This window comes from Perca fluviatilis, chromosome 15 (assembly GCF_010015445.1).
Source record: "Perca fluviatilis chromosome 15, GENO_Pfluv_1.0, whole genome shotgun sequence".
Taxonomy (NCBI): domain Eukaryota; kingdom Metazoa; phylum Chordata; class Actinopteri; order Perciformes; family Percidae; genus Perca; species Perca fluviatilis.
Window position 1 is genome coordinate 19,725,279 of NC_053126.1, and position 24,396 is coordinate 19,749,674.

Genomic DNA, 24,396 nt, shown 5'->3' on the forward strand with positions numbered 1-24,396 from the left:
ACAGACCAGAGCCCAGACAGAGACAGCACAAAGAGAGAGACAGAGAGAGCCAGGAGATACAGCCAGCTGAAGCATCACTGTCCCCTTGAACAAACAGCCTAATCACAGACACAACACCAGACCTTAAGACTGATCAACAAGACCCAGTGGAGGCGATAAATCCAAGACAGATCTTCCTACAGCAGAGATGATGCCAGTCAATACCGTCCTGGAGAAGAGTAACGGTGTGGTGGTGGGAGCTGAGCTGACCTGCAGCCTATGGGAGGAGAACAAGGCTCACAGGGAGAGCTACAGCGCTGACTGGCATAGTGTCAGTCTCAAGACTCAACCTCAGGACAGGTGAGAGCTCACAGACCAACCAAAAAAACATTCTGCTGGTCCCCTTAATGTGGTATGTGTCACCCCTGAATGAGAGGGGGAAAAGTTTCTATTTCTACTAATAACATTCTGGCTGTGATTTAAAATCTCCCTTACCATCATCAGATATGGATTGAGATCTACTTGACAATTCTTGAAGAACTGTTCTCATATTGGAGGGCAGTTACAGTCTAATTAAGTAGGTAAATCACAGTGAGTGCTCCCACAGTTTCTAACTTCAACTTTTCTCTGATGCCCGCAGACAGACAATGAACATGAATGACGACTCTCGTAGGGAGACTCTTTCCCGGCAGTGGCAGGCCCGTCCGCTGAAACAGATCTGCCCCTCTGGTGTCTTCAGGGTGGGCACTGTGGAAAGAGGGGTGAGGGAGCACCAGCTGCTGCCAAAGAGAAAAACCCTCCCCTTGCCAATCTTCACCCCCGCAGAGTTGGGCGTCAGGCTTGGACGTGGAGCCCCACACACCGAGGAGGACCTGCATACCTTCCCCACCCCAGACGGAGTCTGTCCCAGTAAGAGGACCGTGGACGAGATCACAAGAGACCTCCCCCCAGTCAAGCCAACCCTCATGGAGTTCTTCAAAGCACCCAGAGACCTGGGTCGCTCCATGTCTCAAGAGGCCCAGAGAGGGTGAAAAACAAAAAGAGAAAGAGGGGATGTTAGGGAGAGACAAGATGGGTGACAATTGGGAACGAATATGCATTGAACTATGTGTTTCAGGAAAGAGCATGACAAGATATATATATATATAGATTTATCTCATTTATTCATGACATTCATCCAAAACTGTACATTTTAGCACTATCTGTGTTTCTTGACAAGCACAGCACCAATCATTGTTGGCATTTGGTGGTCAGTGGTACTAGAAATGGTTAGGTGAAGGCATTGTGATGAAGAGGCAGGGTGTGTGTTCTCAGCTGTGCCATGGGCTGATCCCTGTCTGGGCTGGCCAGCTGGCCTCACCATATCACCGATCTCTCAGTGGAATCACTGCGACCCAACTATTTCTTAACAATGCTGCATAAAACTTTTTGTTGCCTTTTATTTTGCATTGAAAAGTGCAAATATCCTCGTAGGGTAAATCAGAAGTGTTCTTGGAGATCAGATTAATGGATTATACCTGTAAGAGGTGGTGAGGGGATTGCTTGCTCTTGGGAGAATTACTGGAATTGTTGGGTTTTTGTAAATTATAGAGTGTGGTCTAGACCTACTCTATCTGTAAAGTGTCTTGAGATAACTCTTGTTATGATTTGATAAATAAAATTGAATTGAATTGAATGACACAGAAAGTGACAGATGGAAAATGATATGCAAAAGGAAAGAGGGAGAGTCAGACAGGAAGGTGAGGGGGTCTGGGTATGCAACTTCCAGGCCTCTACAGGCCCTTGACAATATATGTGAAGAGTACAGAATGCTCCTGTGTGAGCACACACTGCAGCTGTACATATGTGTGTTTGTGTGTGTGTGTGTGTGTGTGCCAGTTGACACTTCTAATTAGCAGAACTTAGGAAAACTAATAACACACTGTGTATTAAGTGATCTGTCTTGTTAGTTGATATGTGGACAGATACTGTATTAGTTAAGAATGCCTGGTGTTCTGAATTAATTTGAAATGTGTGCAATCATATTGAAATATTTTTCCTAGATATTTATATTTTTACTAATAAAAGCTGAGCTGCTCTTCACTCCTCATTGTGTTTTATTTTAAATGGAAAATGAACATATTCTCATTGCATTTAATGGTGAATGGAAAACGCTTTGTAGCATGGTAAGGGTTTGGTGAATCAAACAATGCTTTAAAAGTAAAAATATAATGTAAAGCTGAGTGACAAGCAATCACAGCTTAATTTTATCTGGTTTATAAGGATTCTGACCAGACAGTAAGAGCTAGGCTGCAAAGACAGTGTTATAACTCTAATAACACTATCTTGCAGCTTTAGGCAGTTTCATCACTGTATAAAGTGTAATAGATTGGATTAGACTTTATTGATATCTGGGAGAAAATGGGATAAATATAATTACAGCAAAAAGGGGTTATAACCTAAACAATGATATGATGTGATAATAAATCCAAACATGAATGAAAAAATAAATAATGTGAATAAGCAGTAAAACATACAAAAATCTATAAAAACATTGAAAGGAACAGATCAATATGGAAATGCATTTCAGGATGCACCATGATGCCAGACATGCTGAAATAAATAGCTGGGTATCTGTCCCCCATAATTTGGACACATATATACTGTGACAGTGTCCTCCACCCTCTGAACAATCCCCACTTCACCACTTTACATCCTTCATTCATCTTTCATGTCCCACCACCTGTGTTTGTTTGCGCACTGTTCCTCTGTTGGTGTGCAGAGCTTTATTGGATGCACTGCACCTCCTCAATTCATTTACTCTCTAAATCTACAATAATATGCTCAATCTAATTATTACTTCTGCCATTTGCTGCCCTTCCATAATCTCATCCCATTTCTCAATATTTGTCTCTTTAACCCCTTCTGACTTACTGTCCCTCTCTCTCTGTATCACATCACTTTCCCTTGTGTCTGTTAGGCAATGTGTGGTGGTTTGATATTAATAGCTGGGTAAACATTGGCATTACCCTGGAGACAGTGTAGAGACAGCCGTATTGGCACATCCTTCCCATTTGAGCTCTTAATCCTAGTCTTTTATCAGAGATTTGGTTGTGCTGCCTTCACCCCCTATCTTTAAAATTACCCTCCCACACTGCTGATAAAACCCTGTGCTCCCCACCCTGCACTGTCACAGTACAATCCACTTTTCAAACTCCAAATGAACCTCTGAACCCTGAAACTATTTTCAGTGGATGCCAAGAAATGTGCGAATTGAGATGCTGTGTGTTGTCACAGGCAAATCTCGTAAATTGACATTGAAAATTCTTTCCTATGCCTCAGCTGTCTCAGCTACATGGTGCTGGTTGTATTATCCCATTTGGCAAAGTTAACCTAACTGCTACTGCAAGCAAGTTAATGCAACCCTTAAGAATTGACTCACACTGTACATGAACTCAACTTTACCTGAGTTTGAACCAGAAAACATAGCTGTTTTTCTTATTTAAACATATCAAAATTATTCAATTTAATTTGTGAATTACACAATTTTATGTACTTCTATTGATTTTCTTTCTTTATTGTCGCCAGCTGTAGGGATTGAGTAGTGCCTCCTCCTAAGTACTCATCACAGTGTATTTAAAGAAAAGGTCACATAGTGTTTCACAGCAATAGATTATATGTGTTGTCACTAGTCTATGGTTGTCACACTCTTGCTATGTCATCCAGTTGTATGTAATGGCCTCGGCAATATTGCATGCAGAGTCACTGTGAATGTTTGTCAATAGGACGGTATAAAGCTTGCTTGTGGTCTATATGCCATCCAACTTAACATCTGTTGCTGCTCCCTATTGGATAATTTGAGCAATGCAGGGTGAAAAAGTATAGGCATAAACATGCCATTAACATAGCACAGTATTATATTTATTTGCCTGTTTAATCCATTGTAAATTAACACAAATGCATTTAATTGTAATAAGCAAAAAAAAAGAAAAGAAAATGTGAAGTGTGAAATCAATCATGATCTTTGAGTGAAGATGAATACATTCAAGATTGTTTTTCCCCATAGAACCCATACAAAAAACATAATTGGTGAGTGAATAGTAATCACTCTATCTTTTTCTCTGCTTCTGCCTCCACAGCACTATTGTTCTCTATGAAAAAATAAATAAAACATTACACACATCTAAAGCATCTGATGAACTCATCTTTCAAGCCATTCATAATCAACAGCACCATAATCACTAGCAGCATCCCAAATCAGTACCCTTCTCATCACAATTACTGTGAAGCCTGCTGTTGGCACCTCTCTTGTCACCCTGCTTCGAAGGGCCCTATGACATCATGGGAGCAGACCGTGTTAATTGGCTATTGGCTGGGTTTTGCTGTGTGGTTGGTTATAGCTGCTGCAGGAGTAACGTCGGCTCTCAGTCCCAGGAGGAGCAGGCCTGATCACACAAAACACAAAAATATAAATCAGTGTGATCTCCTGAATGTTTTTATTTACCTAGTATAATGGCCAATGATCAACAAGTCCAATGATCAATGATATACAGTAAGTAATAGTTTATCCTTTCATATACAGATATGATAAATGGATGGTAGATGTATTCTGGAGATTCTGGAGGGGAACAAGCTGAGAGAGAATAGAAAATTAAATTTTTCTCTCAACTTAAGATATGGCAAGACTAATAGACTACCTCTAAAAGTGGACCTTCTACCCGAAAAAATCATCCTGGAAGCTCATCTGATGTAAAATGTACATAGAAATGTCATTCAAATACTGTATGCCTATCAGGTTTTGTTTAATCTTTGCACTTAAGGCTATTAAGATGATCAAATCTACAACATAACACATCGATTCACTTAAAGTAAGATCCTTCCACACCTGCAGTAATGAACACCCAGAGTCTTCAACACGTACGTTTGAGCCATTTTAGGAATGATTTTAATGGAAGAATACACAGGTTGAATCTACCTCACACAGTGGAGCCTCTGTAGAGAAAATGTCACTTCCTTTTTAATCAAAACCTCATAGACTTGCTCTGTATGTTAACATTACATTCTGGTGCCTGCTATTAAAAAAATATCTCCCTATTATTATACAGTATATGGATTTGATACAAACACATCAATAGTTTGATTTGATACAGGAAATAAATCTGATTAGTTTTCAGGATTATCCTTTCTGTTTCAGAATGATGAATGTGCATTTGACTTTTTATTTATTCTGACAGTTATTCTCTGCACCACCAGTAGAGAAGAAATGTAATTTGGTGCATGTGAGTGTAGTGGTAGCCTACTGACTCTGAGTAACTTAGAAATCAATATAATTCTGGATTAATGCATGACATAAACATCCTCGGTTGCTGCTGTTATTAATCATTATTATAAAAATTAAGGTCAGTGGCTGATAGTTTTTAAAATAATGTTTTAAATGTGCTTGGCTACATCAATGGGCTCAACGGGCGGAACAGCTCATGTCAAGTGCCTTGAGTGTGGGAAAACAACAATGCGCATGCCCAAGTGCGGCTGATTGCCTGTTGCCCCATGCAATTTGATTGGCTATTTGCCAAGCACTGTTGTCGTCATTGGCTAGTAGTTGGGTTGGGAATCGTTTCTTTTAGTAATTTAGTAACAATGTGGATTATTTTATACAGAACACATTTTAAAGTCTTCCTTTTGAAAAAAAAAAATTAGATCAAACACCTTGGTGCCCACCAGCTGCGGGGTAAAGTTATTGTTATCAATGAAATCGCTGGTGAAAATACTTGACGTGCTTTTTCCTGCTTCTCCAGGAAAAATGGCTAACTGCTAATGTTAGGCTAGCTTGTCAGATACATTTTGCTTCCGGTGTGTGTAGTTCGGAGGGGATGATACCTCGCCAAGGATCTCAACCTGTTTCTGAGAGGATTACCAACCTAGAAAGCAGCACGACACATATAACAGAACGTTGAGGAGAACAGGTATGTGCCCACCTAGGCTAAATGTGAAATGGCCTGTCAAATGTATAAATTGTGTAATTTTCTGGTTTTGCATATGTCCAAAGTAGTTGTTGCCCAAGCATTTTCCCCACCTAAAACGCCACTGGCCACCAGTAATGAGAAATGTAATGGACATGCAGGGGTTCTGATCACCTGTCTCAGTGTGGAGGAGAAGAGGGGGGCTTGATGGGGTCTTGGTAGACCAGTGTGGCCTGAGGCAGGAACCATGCAGGGTAGGACATGCAAGGCGTAGACTGGTAAAAGTGGTGGTATATCTCTGGGTCAGCCTCGTTCTCTTGAATTATAACCACATCTCTGGGAGCCTGACATAGTGAAGGAGAAAAACAGCCCATCTTTATTTTTCAGTGAAAGACTAAGATCATTACTAAGTTTTCACTGCTTAAGTTTTAGTTCACTGACACTGTCTTTACTGTAAAAAATGAAAAGAAAGAAAACATGCTTTGTTACATATTTTAAAAATGCTTAAGGAATGACAACAAGGTGGATTCTTGTCTCAGGAAATTCCAATTTAAAAATGTCAGCTGAAATTAAAATAGTGTACACTTTTTTACAGGTAGACTCAGACCTGGATTATGTCCATAGTTTACCAGTTTCATTCAACAAATATGAGTTATACACTCGTGCATTTTGTTATTACACCCAGACAGCCCAAAAAGTATGTGTAACTTACTGTTGATGTCTTAAAACATGATTTCACATTTGAGTTTCAAGACATCAAAGGTGCACTTGGAGGGGTGCGACCTCTAGCTCACCCAATAAGAGCGTGCACCCCATATAGGCTGAGTCCTTTGCAGCGGCCCGGGTTCGAATCCGACCTGTGGCCCTTTGCTGCGTGTCATCCCCACTCTTTCTCTCCCCCTTTCCTGTCTATCCACTGTCACTGTCAATTAAAGGGAAAAGCCCCAAAAATGTATCTTTAAAAAAAAAAAAGGTGCACTGGGAGGAAACTTTGGGATGCTGTAATAAAACCATAGATAGTTTTTACATCTGTGAGTGGAAGAATTTGATTTTGTGTTAAAGCTAAGTAGAATTCAATGAACTTGTTCCTACATTTTATTATATCAAGATAAAGGTGATATACTCAAACTCTGTTTCATATCACAAGTTATGACCGATGTTATTCTCTGTTCCATTTTTTATTCCATTTTAAAAGTCAAACCCTTAAGTTTTTTTACCCTGATCCTTGTCTGGTACCCACCGCAGGGACTGGCGGAGGGCTGGAGTATCCGAACGAGCTGAGTGCCGACATGGTCATGTTATTCATGATGACCTGGTGCATCTGGGCATTTTGGATCATCATCAGCTCTACAAGGTCTGCATATTGAAAATATTACACACACACACACACACACACACACACACACACACACACACACACACAACACACACACACACACACACAGCACAATGAGCACTATCTGACAGTCCTCTGATTGTCTCATATATTGTATCAGCCTGCCATCCTGTCCTCTTCCCTCGGGGCGACCAGGTCATTAATCCACATTGTGTCAAACCGAGGTGGTGAATGTGAGTCTTCTCACCATGTCACTATTTGTTTGGCAATGACTCACCTCGCAAAATTATTTTAATGTTTCCCAGAAATACAAATACACTTTCTGACCAAGATTCAGAAAAGTCTTTAAGTTATCATAATTCCACCGTCACTTAAAAACTTGTTTTATATATGTGGCTGTGTAAGTTTTAAGAAATATTTGTCACCCTGATAAATTATTAAATGGTTTCCAGGCAATATGAATTTTATCTATGGGCACCAGTTGTTTATTAGCTCAGTGATGCAACATTCAGTAACTCGACAAACATTGTGATATTTCACAGAAGAAATACACAAAATGATTTTTCTGAAGTAAAACTATTAGTAAAAGTAGACATACTCCACAGTACAAGTTCTGCATTCAAATGTTTACTTCAAGTTAAAAATTATCAGCACAATGTACTTCAATTTACCTAATGTCTGTTCAAGGTGGAGCATTCAACTCTAATATGGTGCTGGATAGTTTCATCATAATTTAATTGTGATATTTTGTAAGTAAAATCGAAATCTGCAACATAACATTTCTCTGTCAGGTAAATGTAGTAGTACAATGTTTTCCTATGAAGTAGATATACACAGTAAGTCACTAGTATACAGTTGGGTTGCATACTCTGTAAGTTATTTCGGGGTACAATGGTTCTGGAGAAAGCTGCAAGCAACAATACCTGACTAGAGGTCAAGCAATAGCCCTGTTCCAAACAGGCATGTTTTAAATGAGCACTGCAGTAGTGTTAATACATTCAGAAGGGCGGCAGCTAATTGGCAGTCAATTAACGTTAAAGGTAGAATAGTAACCATTATATCAGCCATCAAGTGTGTTTGTAATAAAGAAGAATTAACCATCTCTAATACTTAAGACCTTGCAGCTCAATACTTCACACCCAAGAGAAATCTGGTGATTGGTAAGGCCATTTTTTGTGTGCACAAGTTTAAACTGAACACATAAAACCATCTCCATTCCACTTTTCCAATCACTGAATGTTCAGGATTTAAGAGAGATATGAAATCTAGTAACAGCTCATCAAAATACATGATTTATGTGTGGTGACGTTCTTCAAACTTTTAACAAATTTAACCGAAATGCAAAGTTGCTTCATGCAGCTATGTGCCGAACCACAAGTTTGGCTTTAAATGAATTCAGTTTATGTTATAGCACATGATTGTTTTATAACCAGAGTCAACTCAAAGTGAAACAGAAGATGGGTTTAGGCAGCCATTATACCTGTTATAACCCCAAATCCATATTTCAACCTTTGAATATCTAAACTAAATGCCACTGACTTACAAAACTTTATTTTAAATAATTGAATTATCCCTTTAAAAGTTGTAAACCGGGCTGAGTAAAACCTGCTGCAGCACTCTCACATACAAACTCATGCACACACATTTTATGTAATTGTCCAAGCTCAAGAGTAGACCATAAATAATATATCGGAGTGCTTGCTACCAAGCTGGTAATGTGACAGATAGGCAAGAACAGCAGTGAGTGTGAAATCCTGAGACTTAGTTTGTGTGTGATGACAGTCGTACCCTCCTTGACATGACCACCAGGTTTAATAGAAGGAGCAGAGCCAGGAGGCATCATGGTCGCTGGGAGCTGCTGCAAGATAGTGGTGGGCTGTTGAGGAGCCTGGGAAGGAGAGATGAGACTGTAATGAGGCTCTCTGCCTGGAGGCACACAGTGTGAGAATAAACCATATTATATATAACCTCTATACTCAGGGTGAGGCTCTACTCCACAGTAAGGAAAAAGAACAAAGGATTATCTTCCCATATGCAAACAATATTAAAAACATCACTTCTTGTAATACTAGACATGATTGTATTATGACATAAAGCTCAGTGATGGGTATTGTGTTTGAGCCAAACCGAGAGCAGCAGGTTAGTCGTTGCTAAGATAACAAGCTTTAGCTGACAGCCTAATAACCTCATAAAACAGAATGAGTTCAAATAATGCACACTTACAGGAAATGTATGAAAAGGATCATACGGCTCAAAGTGTGGATAAATATGTTCTGTCCACGCCATATGTGAGAGCTTCAGCTGATATTATGCTCAGTATGTAATTCTAACCTGTTTGCTGAGATGCAGAGGCCCACAGTAGCGGGTTGCCAAGGTGCCAAAATACAAGCGACAGTCTGCATATACACACAAACACACACACACACACTCTCACACACACTCACACTACCTCCGTCTGTGATCTACATTGACCTACAGTATGCAGTACAGGCTGTTTAATTAATCTCACTTCTGAAGCTTAAAGCAGAGCAGCTGGTAACTCAAAGATCCAAAACTATTGTCTATAAAAGTATCCACCCACTCAGGACTTTTTTTTAGGTTTTACTGTTTTTCAACCGTGAATCACAGTGGATGTAATTCGTTTTTTAATACACTAATCAAATGAGAGAGAGAAAAATATCTGCAATTTAAATTAATTTTAAACTTAGGTAGGTGTTCTAGATACTAATAGTCTGAAATGAGGTAATGTATGAGTCATTTAGTAATCAAACAATTGAAAAGTAATAATAATTATGATGCTAATTAGAAGTTGTTTTTTCTAATTAGAGATTTCTGTGAGTGGTTTTTAATCTGCATGCTGACATTTCTAAGTATAGCCTTTTTATTTCCCATGCACTAAAATGTAGTCTGCAACTCGGACATTGAGGCATATTTATATTTCTTTTCATTTAGGTTAAACTTTAAAATTATATAAAGGACACATTTTCTATCCATCATCTAAGTATATGTGAACACAGATAGAGAGGGTGCTGCGCACATTATGGCATGTGGTTTAGTTACGTGATAAAATATTTCAATGCTGCGTATAATAGCTACAATATTACAACAGGTGATAACAGACTACATCCTTACGGTAGGTTTCCACACAGCGAAATTTCGCTTTGCTCTCATTGAGGTTGAATGGACACGAAATTCGCCCTGATTGAGCGCGATGAGAGCGAATCGCCGAGGGGAGCGAAATAAAGTTGACGAAAGTTTAACTTTATTCAAATGAGGACCACTCGAGAACCAATCAGGTCCGTGTGTTTGGAGGCGGGAGTTACAAAAAAAGTCTGACAAAGATGGCAGAGGTTATCAGCGCCGTATCATGAAAATTTTGATGTGATTAAAATGTTTCTACACGAACATTGGTACTTCTATCAACACGAATTGTGTTTTATATGACACACAAACTTAGTTAGGGCACATACACCACTAAATAGATCACTGTATATGTTAGTTTAAACACTCAAACTTTTCAGCTAGCCGACAGGCTAATCGCTAGCATGTTCGGACATTGGATTTCATTGTAGCCTAGCCAGGCAGCTAGCTAGCTAGGCTACTTGTGCATTTGTTTGATTACATGTTTTGTTGGCGAACATTGACACTTGTAGCAACACGGATTGTTGTTTATATGTCACACAAACTTAAACAGGGCAAACACACCACCAAATAGACCACTGTAGATGCATTTTTACCGGCCTGTCTTCTGACAGCCCGGGACATTTAAAAAAAAATTTGCGGACTTGCGTGTTGTTTTCGCAACCACGCCCCCGAGGCAAACTTTCGTTGGCCGAAATTCGCGTATTTCGTTGTGTGGAACCCTACCGTTAATCAACAGCCTATACATTAAACAGATATGTTTAGATTAGAACAATAACATGTACATCTTAAATGAGCAACACTTAAGTTTTACCCCCCTATTTACCATTTACAATTTACTGTCAGGACAACAACAGATACTACTAGATTTCTAGCACATAATTGTAGTAAGGTTTGTAAGAAGGAGATATAAGTTTATGTTGTGGTCTATATATGTGTGTCTGTATTTGTTGGAACTATTTTCCTCCCATAGACCACCCATTACTAGTGTATAGTTAATGAATGCTTGATGACACAGCATAGCATGGTGGCCCAATGGTTAGCACTGTGGCCTCACAGCAGGTTTGAATCCAAGTCGTTCTAAGTACTAAGTTCTCCGGTCTGGCTCAGATCTGGAGTTGGTCCCTGGGCGCTGTAAATGGCTGCCCACTGCTCCCTTGAGGGATGGGTTAAATGCAGAGAATGAATTTCGCTACATGTATGTGTATGTGACAGTGAAGCACCTTTACCATTAACATACACTTTGTGTTGATTCATTTGTTTTGATGAAATCCCTATGCCAGGTGATGCATATATATATATATAATATACCTACAAAGATTAGAGCATGCATAATCAATTAATACATGTTTAATTTACACACTATCACTTTGTAACTGTAATAAGCAATTACGAGGACGTCTGTCATTTTAGATACTCATACAAACAATTTCAGGATTTTTGCTGCATAGAGAAATTTTTGGCAACCCCCAAAGTCGTTTAAGCCAGCCTCAAAGGAAGGAGCAAAAAGAAAACTGGTAAAAACTGAGAATAGAAATAGCAATTCAAATCCTCTCTAAATGTGTTTAAGAGTTATTTATCAAACAACAGTTGAACAAGCACAGCATGAACTTGAATAGGAGAGTCAGGCTGTACCAGACTCTCACGGTTATTTATTTAAATATTAACATAATTTTTTTAACCAGTTTTGTTAACTGGGCTTTATTTACTCAGGCATAATATACATTTTTGTTTATTCAATTGTCAGAAATAACAGGTAAATGCATATACATTTCTGTCAATACTGTAGGCGGACCGATCATGCTTACTGCCGTGCGTAGTCCCTTCCCAAAAGACCCATTCTGAGCCAGGAAAAACCTTGAATTTAAACAAACATTTGGCCGTTTCTTGTGTTTCATTTTATGCAAAGGACTCAGCCTTAAAATAAAGGTTTACTCTAAGGGGGCTTTCACACCTGCCTTATTTAGTTTGGTTGAATCTCCCTAGAGTTCGCTTTACTCTTTGGTGTGGTTCGTTTGGGCAGGTGTAAAATGCGGCAATCACACTTGGGTGCGCTCCAAAAGCGGACCAACGACTCCGCAAGTCTGAGCTATGGCTCCTTTAGTTAGGTGTGCTTTGCAATCTGCGATGCGGCAGAACATGCAAACTGTAGCAGCTTGCAGTGTTTCTCTTACAGAAACAGACTGCGGAGTTGGAGACAGACATCGTCAGAGCAGAGGGAAGTCCCGGTGACCAGAGCAAACGCTCGCAAAACAATGTCTGATCATTTAAAGGAAATGAGCTGGTTTGACAGCGGAGATGCAATAAATATTCACTAGTCTAGAACACAGGACCTTCTTCCTGTATTTACTTTCTTGCTCCCGCCCCAGACATATCTGACTGAAGTGGAGTGAACGTTCTTGCGTGGTTTGTAAAGACGCATCTTGGTAAGCTTGGATTTTTCCAGATGTGAAACGAAACCTAACCAAGGGCATCGCTCCAAGTTTACAAACTCATCAACTGATTCGTACCAAAGCAAACAAACTATAGGTGTGAAACGATTGTAGTAGTCGAGTGTGATAAAGTTGTTTTGAATTGCTCCCAGTCTTCCCACAGGTGATTTTCTGGTATTAATATTTAAACATAACAATGATGTGGCTACTGGTGTGTGTTTATGGTGTGCTTAGAATGCAACCAACAATGCAACCAACAGTGCAACCAAACGTTAGAGCCTAAGAGATTCACTATGGCAGGCGACACTAATTAGCACACAGTTTACATTCACTGTACCAATCTGCCTTCCACTCTCCTTCCCTCCTCAACCCTCCCCACTCGCTGTCAGGGGAAGGGGCCTCTACACCCCCATCGCATCTACAGCTCTGTAATTAAAACGCTGTAATCTGGGGGGATCGTCTCTATTTTTAAAAGCCCCCCTGTCATTGTGTGGGTAAAGTGACACAATGGGAAGCATCAAGCGGTGAAAGAGGAGGAGGAGAAGGAGGAGAAGGAGGAAGGGTGAGATAGGAACAACCGCAGCAGCAGGTGATGACCAACTCTGTGAGAGATGAGGAAATTAATGAACTATGTTTTATTGGCAGAGTGGCCTAAAGATAATTCTCTTCTCATGTTATCCAGTGCAGCCCACGCCCATCAACAGATGTTTTTTTACAAGTTCTTCACAAATACCACCACAGAAATGCAATCCACATCTTGTGAATGTTAAAACATTCCAAATAAAATCATCCCTGGACAAAAAAATAAGTAAGGCTGGGCAAAACTTCAATGTCAGAAATGATCATCTTTCACTGGGATCATATTGTAATGATATAATCATATGCTATCATTTTGTAGAATTCTGGATATTGTTGTATTTAATTGATGTGATGTTGACGTTACGGTAATTTTAACTACCTAATATATTGTTGGGTAGTTTAATCAATATGTTATATTATATTAAATTGATATTTATTATGTAAAATCCTAATCTGAAAGTTAATTTACTTACTGTAGCTACCAAATAAATGTAGTAGAAGTAGAAGTATAAAATTGCATGAAATTAAAATACTCAAGCAAAGCACATACCTCAAAAATGTGCTTAAGTACAGTACTTGAGTAAATGTAATGTGCTACATACACCACTGCCATACTGCGACACATAATAATATTAATAATTAGAATTAGAATAATTATAATAACTTTATTTGTATAGCACATTTCATACCTAAATGCAACTCAAAGTACTTCACAGTATGGCATTAAAAACAAAAAACAACAAAGAAAAGATAACCTACACAAGATGAATAATTTCATAAGAATAGAATAAAAGATAATAAGATAATAAAATAAGGCAGGGATATAAAAGTAGTAAAAATGTCAGTAGAAAAAGATAAAAGTGAACTACATTAACTAAATGCCAGCCTGAATAATTAGGTCTTCAGTTGATATATTGATTTAGACCATACCAGCCCTGAAATGAAGTAAAGTAAGGAAGGTCATGATATAAGCTCACTCTGAATATTTATGTTATTATTAGTTTATATCAGGAACCATATATGCATATGACATATGTCAAATATGAATGAGACCCTGCAGCTTTCTGACACTTAAACAGCCCGCAATAGGGACTGGGCTGCAGAGGTATGATTAAATTACACACACACACACACACACACACACACACACACACAGAAATGGTCATCCTCACTGTTGGTTAAAGGGTTAGCTCATTGCATTAGAGATCATTTATTCATCATACCCAAGGGGTGAAGATGGAAAGCCATGCATTAAGATGCCTAGCAGTTCTCTCTGCATCAAAGCTAACAGCATTAACCATATTAGCCGGGTGTTCTGCTGAAGGCATTAAAAAACAAATGGCATGGCATCACTGTTGCTTAGAACTTCTTCAAATGTTTTCCTATTAGAACGCTGGTGTTGGAGTTTTTGCCGCCGTCAGTCGGGGGGATGGTGACAGTAAGATGGCACTTAAAGCTGTTATCATTAGTCCATAAGCCTGACTCACTTTCACCCCCCTTTGCCCCTCACCCCCTGCGGCATCAACTCAAGAACATGGCCATTACCTTTCCCCGTTCCTATGGCAACACCACCCTGCAGCCCTTACAGTATGTGTTGGTAGCAGTGTGTGTATGTGTGTTCACAATCACTTGTTCGTGTGTGTGCACGGGCATGGAGCGAGGTTTGTTTAGATAATGTCAGCGAAGAGTACAATCAATATTTTAAAGGTTTAATGTCTTCCTCTTCCTCTCGCCTCGTCTGTTTCTGATAAACGTTCACTGCTCACAGCCTCAAGAAAGACACCATTCAACTTTCTTCAGTTGTCTAGTGGTGATATGTTGCAGTCCAGTGAATGTTTGTGGGTTTGTAATAAGTTAACAGTTGTGTTGTAATTCTTTTTAAATGATCCCTGCGGTAAGTGATTAATACATCTCTAAATTGGAACAACTGGACAGTCAGAAAGGCTCCATACCTTCTCATCAGGGGCCATCCAATGTCACCCCGACCCTTTTAGGAAAGCAGAAGTTTGGAGCCATCTCGGTAGCAATGACATAATGACAACAAGGAGGAGATAAAAAAAGAGATGATATCTAGCGACGACGACAGCACAAGAGTGACATTAGCCGAAATAGAGTGAAGGACAGGGCATAGAGCGTGGATGTTATTCTGTCTTTGGCAATCCACTGTCTGGGATGTAGGATTGAGGTAGAAAGAGAGCCAAAAAAGCACTGTGAGATAAGGCTTTGAATGTAGCTCCTCTCACACTCTTCTTTTTCTCTTCTCCCTAAGGAGGAAGGCTGACTGACAGACGCTCCCCACCACCACCTCCTCCTTCCCTGGCTGTGGGCAAGCTTTGTATAGTGCCTATCACGAACTCGAGCCAATTAACACGTCTCTATGCACACTCTGAGTTTATTAATACATAATAAACTAGTTAGAAACCAACACCAATTATCTTGCATTGGGCCATTTAAATGTAAGTGGTTGGGGGAGGTGTGTCGTAGGCAGTGGGAAGGGTTTGTAATGATGCTGCAGAACAGTACACCAGTTTATGGTCAATGCAAGGGATTTTTAGTCAAAATCAATGGGATGAGACATCCACTATCCCCTTGAGAGCATGCAGCCGTTAGAGAAAAGCATATTAATGCTGTTCGCCTTAGACGGAATGAGCTCCCATTCTGTTGTGTGTTTGCTTTTTGTTTATTGTGTGCTTGATTAGTCCCATGGTGATCGTCTCCATCTAAGGCAGCCAAGCTGGTGTCATTGTGTCTCAACTCCCTCTCTCCAGTGCTCTTCTCTGAATGCTGACTTAATCACACACAACCTGTGCCGGGCTCCCTTTTTCTGTTTTGATCTGACATCCCCAGTGCCAAGCTGTCTCCTCACTCTGACTGGGTCTCTGTGTGTATCCAGATGCAGCATTGACCTGGACGTGATCCCTAATTAAATACAGAAACAGGGATGAAAGATGGTTTAGTGCAACGTATGACTCGCCATTCCTCATGAGAATTAGATTTAACCTTACTGCCGAAGGCCTGCACAGACTATGAGCCTTTGTGCTATTATGCTCCATCTAAAACTTTCCTTCGTGTCAGAGGCTCATTAGATAATTCAATTTAGAATAGTGTATGATTTCCTCAATTAAATCATAAACTATCTGTAACAGTGAGTCACACACTGATGTACTGTTCTGCCTCTTTTTCTCTCAATGAAGAAAAGCTGCAGAGCAGAATCAGACTGTACTGCAAAAGATCACACCACCACTGACTTTTTCTTAGTTTTTTTAATTTTAGTCCAGACATGTGTTCCTTTTGAATAGGATTAAGCTCTTTACACAAAATAGCACATGTGAGTTCCTGTGACATAAACATGTGAATACAAAGTATTCATTTGCATATTGTAACGACTCATACAAAATGGAGTACCACCTTTTTAGTGTAAAACCGCTACCTCCTTCAGATTACGGTTGCAATTAATATTGTGCTTTTTAAAAAGCACACAGATACAATAAGTGTCCACATCTGTTAAGAATTTGATAAGAAGGAGGAAAATTCATTACATTTAAATATAGAGCTTTTGGTGTTGTCTGTTTTCACTGGCAAATTATTTGTATGTACCAGAGCCACATTTCCACTTAATTTTTTTTCTAAACCCAACAAAAAGCAACAAGAAGGTGACGGTGATGATACCCTAGTTATCACCATCTTGTGTTTCTTTATTATGTCTTACTTCATCCATTATTATATGGCAAATGACATGTTTGTATGAATTCAACTGCTGGTTCATAGTTCATAGAAAATCTTGAGAGTACAGACAGATAAAAGGCATCAGGAGTAAAAGAGACAGAGCTGCTAGAGTGAGATCACACTGACATACTGCCAGGCAAAGTTCAGGACCGGGCGGGTAAAAAAACACAGTGACAAGTCACATTACCTAAAAAACTGAACAATGCCTTGGGGTTACAGCTGACAGCACGATATTATTATGAAATCAACAACAGTCACATTGGTAAATAATGCTCACATTCACACTGAGAGCAGCATACTGTAGAAACACATTGAGTGTGAAATGATGTAGGTGTATAATTTTGTTGATGGTTCGAAATGCGTTAATTGAGTAAAGTGTTTATGTGTGTATGTGCCTATGTGTACGTTTGTTGCCAGCTTCATAGTGATGTGGGTAATGGAAAGAATGAGGCAATGTTGTTTGTTCATTTGCCTGCACATAATAGATTTATTTAAAATTTCATGAGTTTGAATGCAAGGACTGTTTGTTCCCAGCTGAATTGGATGCGGCACAATTTGCCTGGGGTGATGTGGAGGAAAGGTGTGTGTGTGTGTGTGTGTGTGTGTGTGTGTGTGTGTGTGTGTGTGTGTGTGTGTGTGTGTGTGTGTGTGTGTGTGTGTGTGTGTGTGTGTGTGTGTGTGTGTGTGTTTTTGTGTGTGTGTGTGTCTGTGTGTCTGTGTGTGTGTGGACGACTGTGGATTTGCAGTGCTTTTAGTGTTTTTTGGAAATCAGTTTCAAGGGGCTCAAGCCAGTGAGGGTTCTCACAGCAACTATAAAAATGAATAGAATTGCTTTTAGAAAATAATCACATTTTAGCGAACATTGTGTGTTCAAGGAAAATGAAAGAAAAATACATGCTTTAATTTGAGTGTATATAATATATAATTTGAAATGATTGCCAAGTCATACCACTTTGTGTGTGTGTGCGTGTGCGTTCATGCAGATGTGTGTGTGTGTGTGTGTGTGTGTACCAAAGGGAGGCACAGAAAAGAGTGTTTACATCCACTCACCTGTGTAAGATATGAGATACTGTTTCCGTTCCTCAACTTCATTGCATGTATTATTATTGATTCCTCCTTTGAATACAACACATTACATTACATTGAATGGAGCTGAGAAAGGCCACTTCATCCTTGTGGGACCTGTGTTGGCATGGAGAACAGATCTTTTGTGTATCTTGCCCTCTAATCAAAAATACTGAGGGATTTAAAAATGGCTTTCACACAGTGTTGCCTAGTTGACAAATCTGTATGGTTGACTGACTTTACTGGTAAAAAAGCGAAGCACAACAAGAGACCTTCACAATGATATATAAGGTATTGTCACTGAAAGACAAGCTTCTTGGAAGAGCTATCTCTATTACAGTTGAGTGCTGAATGCCATTGCTGGTTTAATCACCATTATTTCTGTCATGATTTCATGGCCAGTGCACGGTTCATTATTTTCTGTGAGGTCTCTGTTGTAAAAGGTCAGCGATGATGCTTCGTGACAAGCAAAAGTACTTTGAAACTCACCAAACTTACACAACTGCGGACAGTTGATTGGGATGAAGGGTTAACATGTTAACGTGTTGTTCCTGCACTGCCACTGGAACATTATCCTGTTAATATCCTCCTCATGCACTTATTATAATTAACTACATCTCAACCTTGTCAAGCAGTCCAACTTGTGGGCCCATAACGGTATATAACATATACCATGTTTATTGCAGATAATTTCATTTGTGAAGAGAAACACCATAGCGAGCACCATCCATGTGTCCACAACAGATTGTGGACATGGATGGTGCTACATGCTAACTCTTTTGCATATGCTCAGTGGTAGGCTAGTGGGCGACTCACATTAGAGAGAGAGAGAGACAGAGAGACAGAGAGAGAGAGAGAGAGAGAGAGAGAGAGAAAGGGAGAGAGAGACATTTTAACTGACATTCAGCCAAGTCAAGAGAAAAGACGTGTGTAAGAAAGTGACAAGACACCAAAGAATCAATTGTCAATTGCAACATTCAGTGCCAGTGCTGATAGTTGTGTGTTTGTTTTGTGCAGTATTAAGTGAGTGTGTTTTACATATCCGCTTGTTAAAGAATAGATATCAAAACTAGATTAGTTTTGTATTACTGTAGTCACTGAGTATGCTGGATGCATGGGGGTGATGTTTCTATGCTTGCAGTCTTACTGAAATGTCAGTGAGTGACGTATCCTATTGCAGTCATTTTCAGTCGATACATACATGGTCCGTGGTATTGGCTGCTACAAGTAGTTAACACTTGTGTTGTTACACAGTAGCTGTGTCCATCTCGCCCATGCTTTTTCTGGGCATTTTCCTGTTGCTCTTTTTCTGGTTTTGGCACAGAAAAATTACGTTCCCATTCTGATATTTCGACGTTCCTGCCTACAAAGCTCTGATGGACTCAGTGGTTTTTCCAACCTGGGAAACAGGCCTCAATGAGCACAACACCAGAGCTATTTGAATAGGTGAAAAAAAAAGATTTGTGCACTAATTCAGAGGTCTGGAACTAGGCTAACTTCAGGCAGGGGTGCTGCTATAAAATTTTTAGCCACCTGACAACAGCAAAACAATAAACATGTATAAACCGTGCAATGTTCCAGGACCCCAGTGGGCCCTCTGAATCATTCAGCTCCCCCTTACTGTACCCCCTACTCACCCTGTGGGGGTTGCGTTAAGGCAATGCCTGACTTACTGTGCAATATGTTTTTAATCTGAGTTTCCGTGTAACAAGTTAATAACTGCATGAAGGACTGCATGCTTCTTTGTGTCCAACATTATGGTAACCAATTTTTGTTTTCTTTTCCTGAGGATTACAGGCTTACGAAAGCAAAGGTGAGGCTTACAAAGAACTATCATAAATTGTCTTAATAGCAGTTCTGTTCACCATAATAATTTAATTTATTGCAGTAGATAATTTAGCCTGACCCCTAACCTCCTCTCTGTAATAGAGATGTTCCGGTATCGGCTCCGATACTGCCTAAAACGCTGGTATCGGTATCGGGAAGTACTGGAGTTTATGCACCGATCCGATACCACGTAATGAAGCCCTAAAGAAAATCTACGTTAAAGTAGTTTATTTATGTTCTTTTTCATTATAACTATAAAAGAAAGTTCTGGGGCATTCCTTGTTTGCGTTTGTTCATGTTTCACAAAGAGTTTAACCTGAGCCAGACCGACAACAAAGAAAGAAATCATATCACATCCATACAGAGATAGTAGTATACAGATGTTAAAACATAATGAAATATATGACACGCTGGTATCGGATCGGTACTCGGTATCGGCCGATACGCAAGTTCAGGTATCGGAATCGGTATCGGGAAGCAAAAAAGTGGTATCGGACCATCTCTACTCTGTAAACAATCTGTTTATATGTAAGTGAAATCACAGGCCTACTGTTTATACAAATGCTTATAATGTCCTTACATTGATCTTTGTAAGTGTAAAAAATAATTTTTGCTCTCATATTAATTGCTCTCTGCCGTGCTCCGAAAACTTAAAAGCAACAATAATGCACTTAACACACAGGTTGTAGTAGTAACCATGTCAACATATTTAAATACATAATATTTTTCATATGCATGCATAATGTGTTTTGTCTGAAATTGTTTAAGTTCTCAGCTGTTACAGTCTAATTATCTAATGAGTTTTATTAATTCATGTTGTTTTTTTGAGAAACTTGTTGAGTTAGGAATTTGCTGGTCTGTTGCACATCAGTGTCCGATGTGTGCATGGTGTGGATGCATGGGTGTGTTTGTAAGGATTCATCTACCCCAGCTCTCCTAACAAGTACTGAAATAATAATGAGAACTTTTTGCTTTTGAGTAGGGCACAAGAGACAAGGATGAGAGGATGCAGATAGAAATACAGAAGAAATAGAAGTGGAAATTGAACCAAAATGCTGAGCTGGAAACAATAGTAACCTACAGTAATATCTGACACATACAATGACACTTTCTGTGTAATAGAAATAGTACAAAGTTTTTTTTTTTTTCTGGAGAAAGAAAAGAGGTGTGTGCAATGTGCAGACACTCAGCGGCACAAAGAATAATGATATCACACCTCATGGATGTCGCTGTATGTCCTCTTTGTGTGAAATCCTTCTAACGCTGCGTAACCTGCATATAGGTTCGCTCACTGCTATATTAATTCACATTTATGCTCTCTTTTGCACACTCTCTGATGGCACAAAAGAAGAACATTAACTCTGGATTTCATACTTAAACTCTTAAGGTGCATCTGGGGCTGCTGGGGAGTTAAGTGGTCAAGGTGAACCTGGATGTTCCTTAATTGCTGGTCATTCTTTAGAAAGATCAGATTAAATGCCATGAAACCAATATGAGCTCGGCCTGTTGTCTACAAGATGGATAACTCAGCCTGGCCTCTCATCGCCTTTTTATATAAAGCTGCAATAAATACCACGTTCCTTGTACTTAGTATTAAGTATTAAGTGTGATGTGCCGCTTCACCTTACTGCTTCAAATTTTGTCTTTATTTTCAGCTAGAACTAGTTAAAATATCCTTTTCGGTGTAACTCCTTTAATGTTAATAAATATTATCCTATTACATTTAAAAGTGCACCTACTAGTGAGTTAATGTATTCACTTAATGCTTTCATCTTGTGCCTATAAGTACATATCACATCTGATTAGATGTGAAGGGAGAGATGGATCGGAGAACATTTCACAAGTCTGATTTGATTTGAGTTTGAAATTAAAACGTAAAATATTACATGTTTCTTTAGAGATTGGTATAGTACTGATTCAGTTCTGAATTGAAAGACAAGACACACTATTGGAAGAAAACATAATTTCATTTCAGTGTTGACATGATATGTTTCATGAACAGATGGCAACGCTTTATATGGTAATTTCAATTTTAATTGCATGCTGCAAAGTTTTTATTTGGTACAAAATAATTCATGCAGCATCAGTGATTTCAAAAGTGCAAAACAGGTCCAAAAATCACTTTACAGACCAATAAGCGAGCATGCCAAACAGGACCAGAACCACTCCATAAAGCTAGGACGGAGTTTGTTGAAAAACGTGCAAGATTTCAGTATTTAGAGTGTATTTACCAAACGATACCAAGAAAAATACTTTGTATAGAGAATATCCACATGTCCATCACGTCCACATAGCACACTGGAAGACGTGGAACTATAAGAATGCACAATCATGCTTTTTGACAGTTTTAAAAATATTCATGAACAATCATTTCAAATTTACAAAAAAATAAAAATTAACTAAACAAAAAATGAGGTAAAAGCTTGTAAACATTTTTGTCACTGTTCAGTTTGGCAACATTAAATTCACTCAAAAGATTCAACAGATCGGCCCACGTGTAAACAATTTCCCGTGTTTTACGCACAAACTTTACGCACGAACATTGGTCACTGGACTACTTTCCTGTAGTCGTTTTTCGGAAGGAAATGTAAAGTTGTTGCATATCTTTCCTCACTAATAAACAGATGGGGCGTCTTTGAGTAGTACATGCAGAGACAGACTTGACCTGCGGCACAGGAAACGTGCATCAGATCCTCGCACCGGATCTCCGCTGCAGTTCTCCACAGTACCTGCTCACCGTGCTCTACCTGAGCCCGATCATGACCGTCTCCACGTCTTTAGAGGGTCTCCGGTCCTTTACCAGGAAGTTAATCATGCTCTCCGATTTGATCATCAGGTTACACCCGAGGAAAAATATGCCGAACACGACGGTAAGCGACAACACGCATAGCACCGCGATTTGCACCACACGCATGACGAAGAGTTTGCGCTCGTCTTGCACCAACACCAGGGACCCTCCGCCGTCGCCGGTCACCACGTTGTCGGTTCCATTGCCGGAATATGTCGCCAAAGTCCCGGCGAGGGTCTGACTACCGTTAAACAGCGCGCCCTGGGTCAAGTCGAACAAGGAGAAGTTCATGATTCCTTGCGGGTTATCAGCAAAAAGACTCCACTAGGACAGGCACACACACACAGTCTCGCCACAAAACCTGGACTCCAAGTAAAACTTTGCGTCATATGACTGTTCAGACAAAAATAAGAGGAAGAAACACAAAAATAATACGCTTGTAAAGTCCAGCTCTACAGGAAAACAACGGGTTTTGCCACAGCCTCAGCGTTATGACCTCATCCACATCACCGGACTGCAGTCAAACAGTGTCGCATCAGGTGCAGCCAAAAGTAAGTTTCAACTCAAAGTCTACGTTTCTCTGACTTTAAGTGAGTCTTCTTAGATAGTGCGCAAGGTGCAAAACGTCTTTCCTTCGTTGCAATAAGAGACAGTCAGACAAGACTGTTTGCGCCTGTGTTCGCCTGCGAGCGCTTCTTTTGTGCCAAGTCTGTGGTGCGTTTTAAAGTGATGATGAGTTCCCCGTTGACCAAACCACCACTCTTCACCAGGGGAGGTAGTCAGAGGTCCTCAGATTATTCGCTGCTGCTCTGATGTGCAAAAAAAGAGAAAGAAAGAAAACTTTATTTGAACAAGTCTTAATCTGTAATTCAGTCTACCTTTAATTTATTATCTGCCTCCTATTATCTTGTGAATAACTGCTACTGACGTAAATTATATCTGTTTCTAATGCAAAATAATAATTTAACATTAGATGTACATTTTACTCTCCCAGATTTCTTTTTATTTATTTATCTCCAGTAGTGTAGTAAGTTTGTTCAGGAAGCATGTGCATTCTTGTTTCCTAAAAGAAAATCTTCCAAAAGGTGAATGTATTTCAAACAAGTGATACATCGTGTTAGTCTCTCAATTCAAGAAAATACGTTTTTAAAGAAAGAGTTTTTAACGTGGATATTTTTAAGTGTGCTCTTCAGAAACCCCAGCACTCATTTATGCACATCAATAATGCCTGAAAGCCTCACCAAATTCAGACATACATTAACTTTGAATCAGTTAAATCAAAAAAGTGTTTGAAAATCATTTTAAAACCTGAAAGCCTTCAGTTCAATTAGAATCCAAATGATTTTCAGATTAGCATCTGTTTCTTTGAGAGGTATTTATGTGGAGTTTAATGTCTGTTGCTGAGGGAAATGTCACTGTTACGTAGAGAGAGAGACCAATATAGGCACAGCCAGCTATAACTTAGAAATGAAGACATGAATTAATAATCTATGATTGAACCATGGTAAATATTTATCAGAAATATTGGCTCCTCTGCTTTCGCTGTCTCTGCTTTTTCCTTTTCTTGCAGCAGCTGTAATTAAA

The 24,396-nt window shown here is 39.4% G+C and overlaps 3 protein-coding genes and 1 long non-coding RNA gene across 4 annotated transcripts; 2 read left to right on the plus strand and 2 right to left on the minus strand.

Moving 5' to 3' along the window:
* On the plus strand, positions 1 to 2,061 carry LOC120574099 (titin-cap (telethonin)). Its single transcript, XM_039824181.1, has 2 exons — positions 1 to 339; positions 620 to 2,061. Exons 1-2 carry the CDS (start codon positions 188 to 190, stop codon positions 1,008 to 1,010), a joined length of 543 nt encoding a protein of 180 aa, XP_039680115.1. The 5' UTR covers positions 1 to 187; the 3' UTR covers positions 1,011 to 2,061.
* Positions 2,062 to 5,569: 3,508 nt separating this feature from the next.
* Positions 5,570 to 17,719, plus strand: LOC120574027. The gene is made up of 3 exons (XR_005641812.1): positions 5,570 to 5,921; positions 7,164 to 7,272; positions 15,676 to 17,719. It is a non-coding gene; the product is annotated as an uncharacterized LOC120574027 (long non-coding RNA).
* Positions 6,089 to 18,224, minus strand: LOC120574025 (proline-rich protein 29-like). The gene is made up of 4 exons (XM_039824015.1): positions 18,183 to 18,224; positions 9,043 to 9,142; positions 7,162 to 7,274; positions 6,089 to 6,262 (listed from the first exon to the last, which is right to left on the minus strand). Exons 1-4 carry the CDS (start codon positions 18,222 to 18,224, stop codon positions 6,098 to 6,100), a joined length of 420 nt encoding a protein of 139 aa, XP_039679949.1. The 3' UTR covers positions 6,089 to 6,097.
* Positions 18,225 to 22,032: 3,808 nt separating this feature from the next.
* Positions 22,033 to 23,703, minus strand: rprml (reprimo-like). The gene has a single exon (XM_039824016.1). It carries the CDS (start codon positions 23,101 to 23,103, stop codon positions 22,768 to 22,770), a length of 336 nt encoding a protein of 111 aa, XP_039679950.1. The 5' UTR covers positions 23,104 to 23,703; the 3' UTR covers positions 22,033 to 22,767.
* Between the last annotated feature and the right edge of the window lie 693 nt (positions 23,704 to 24,396).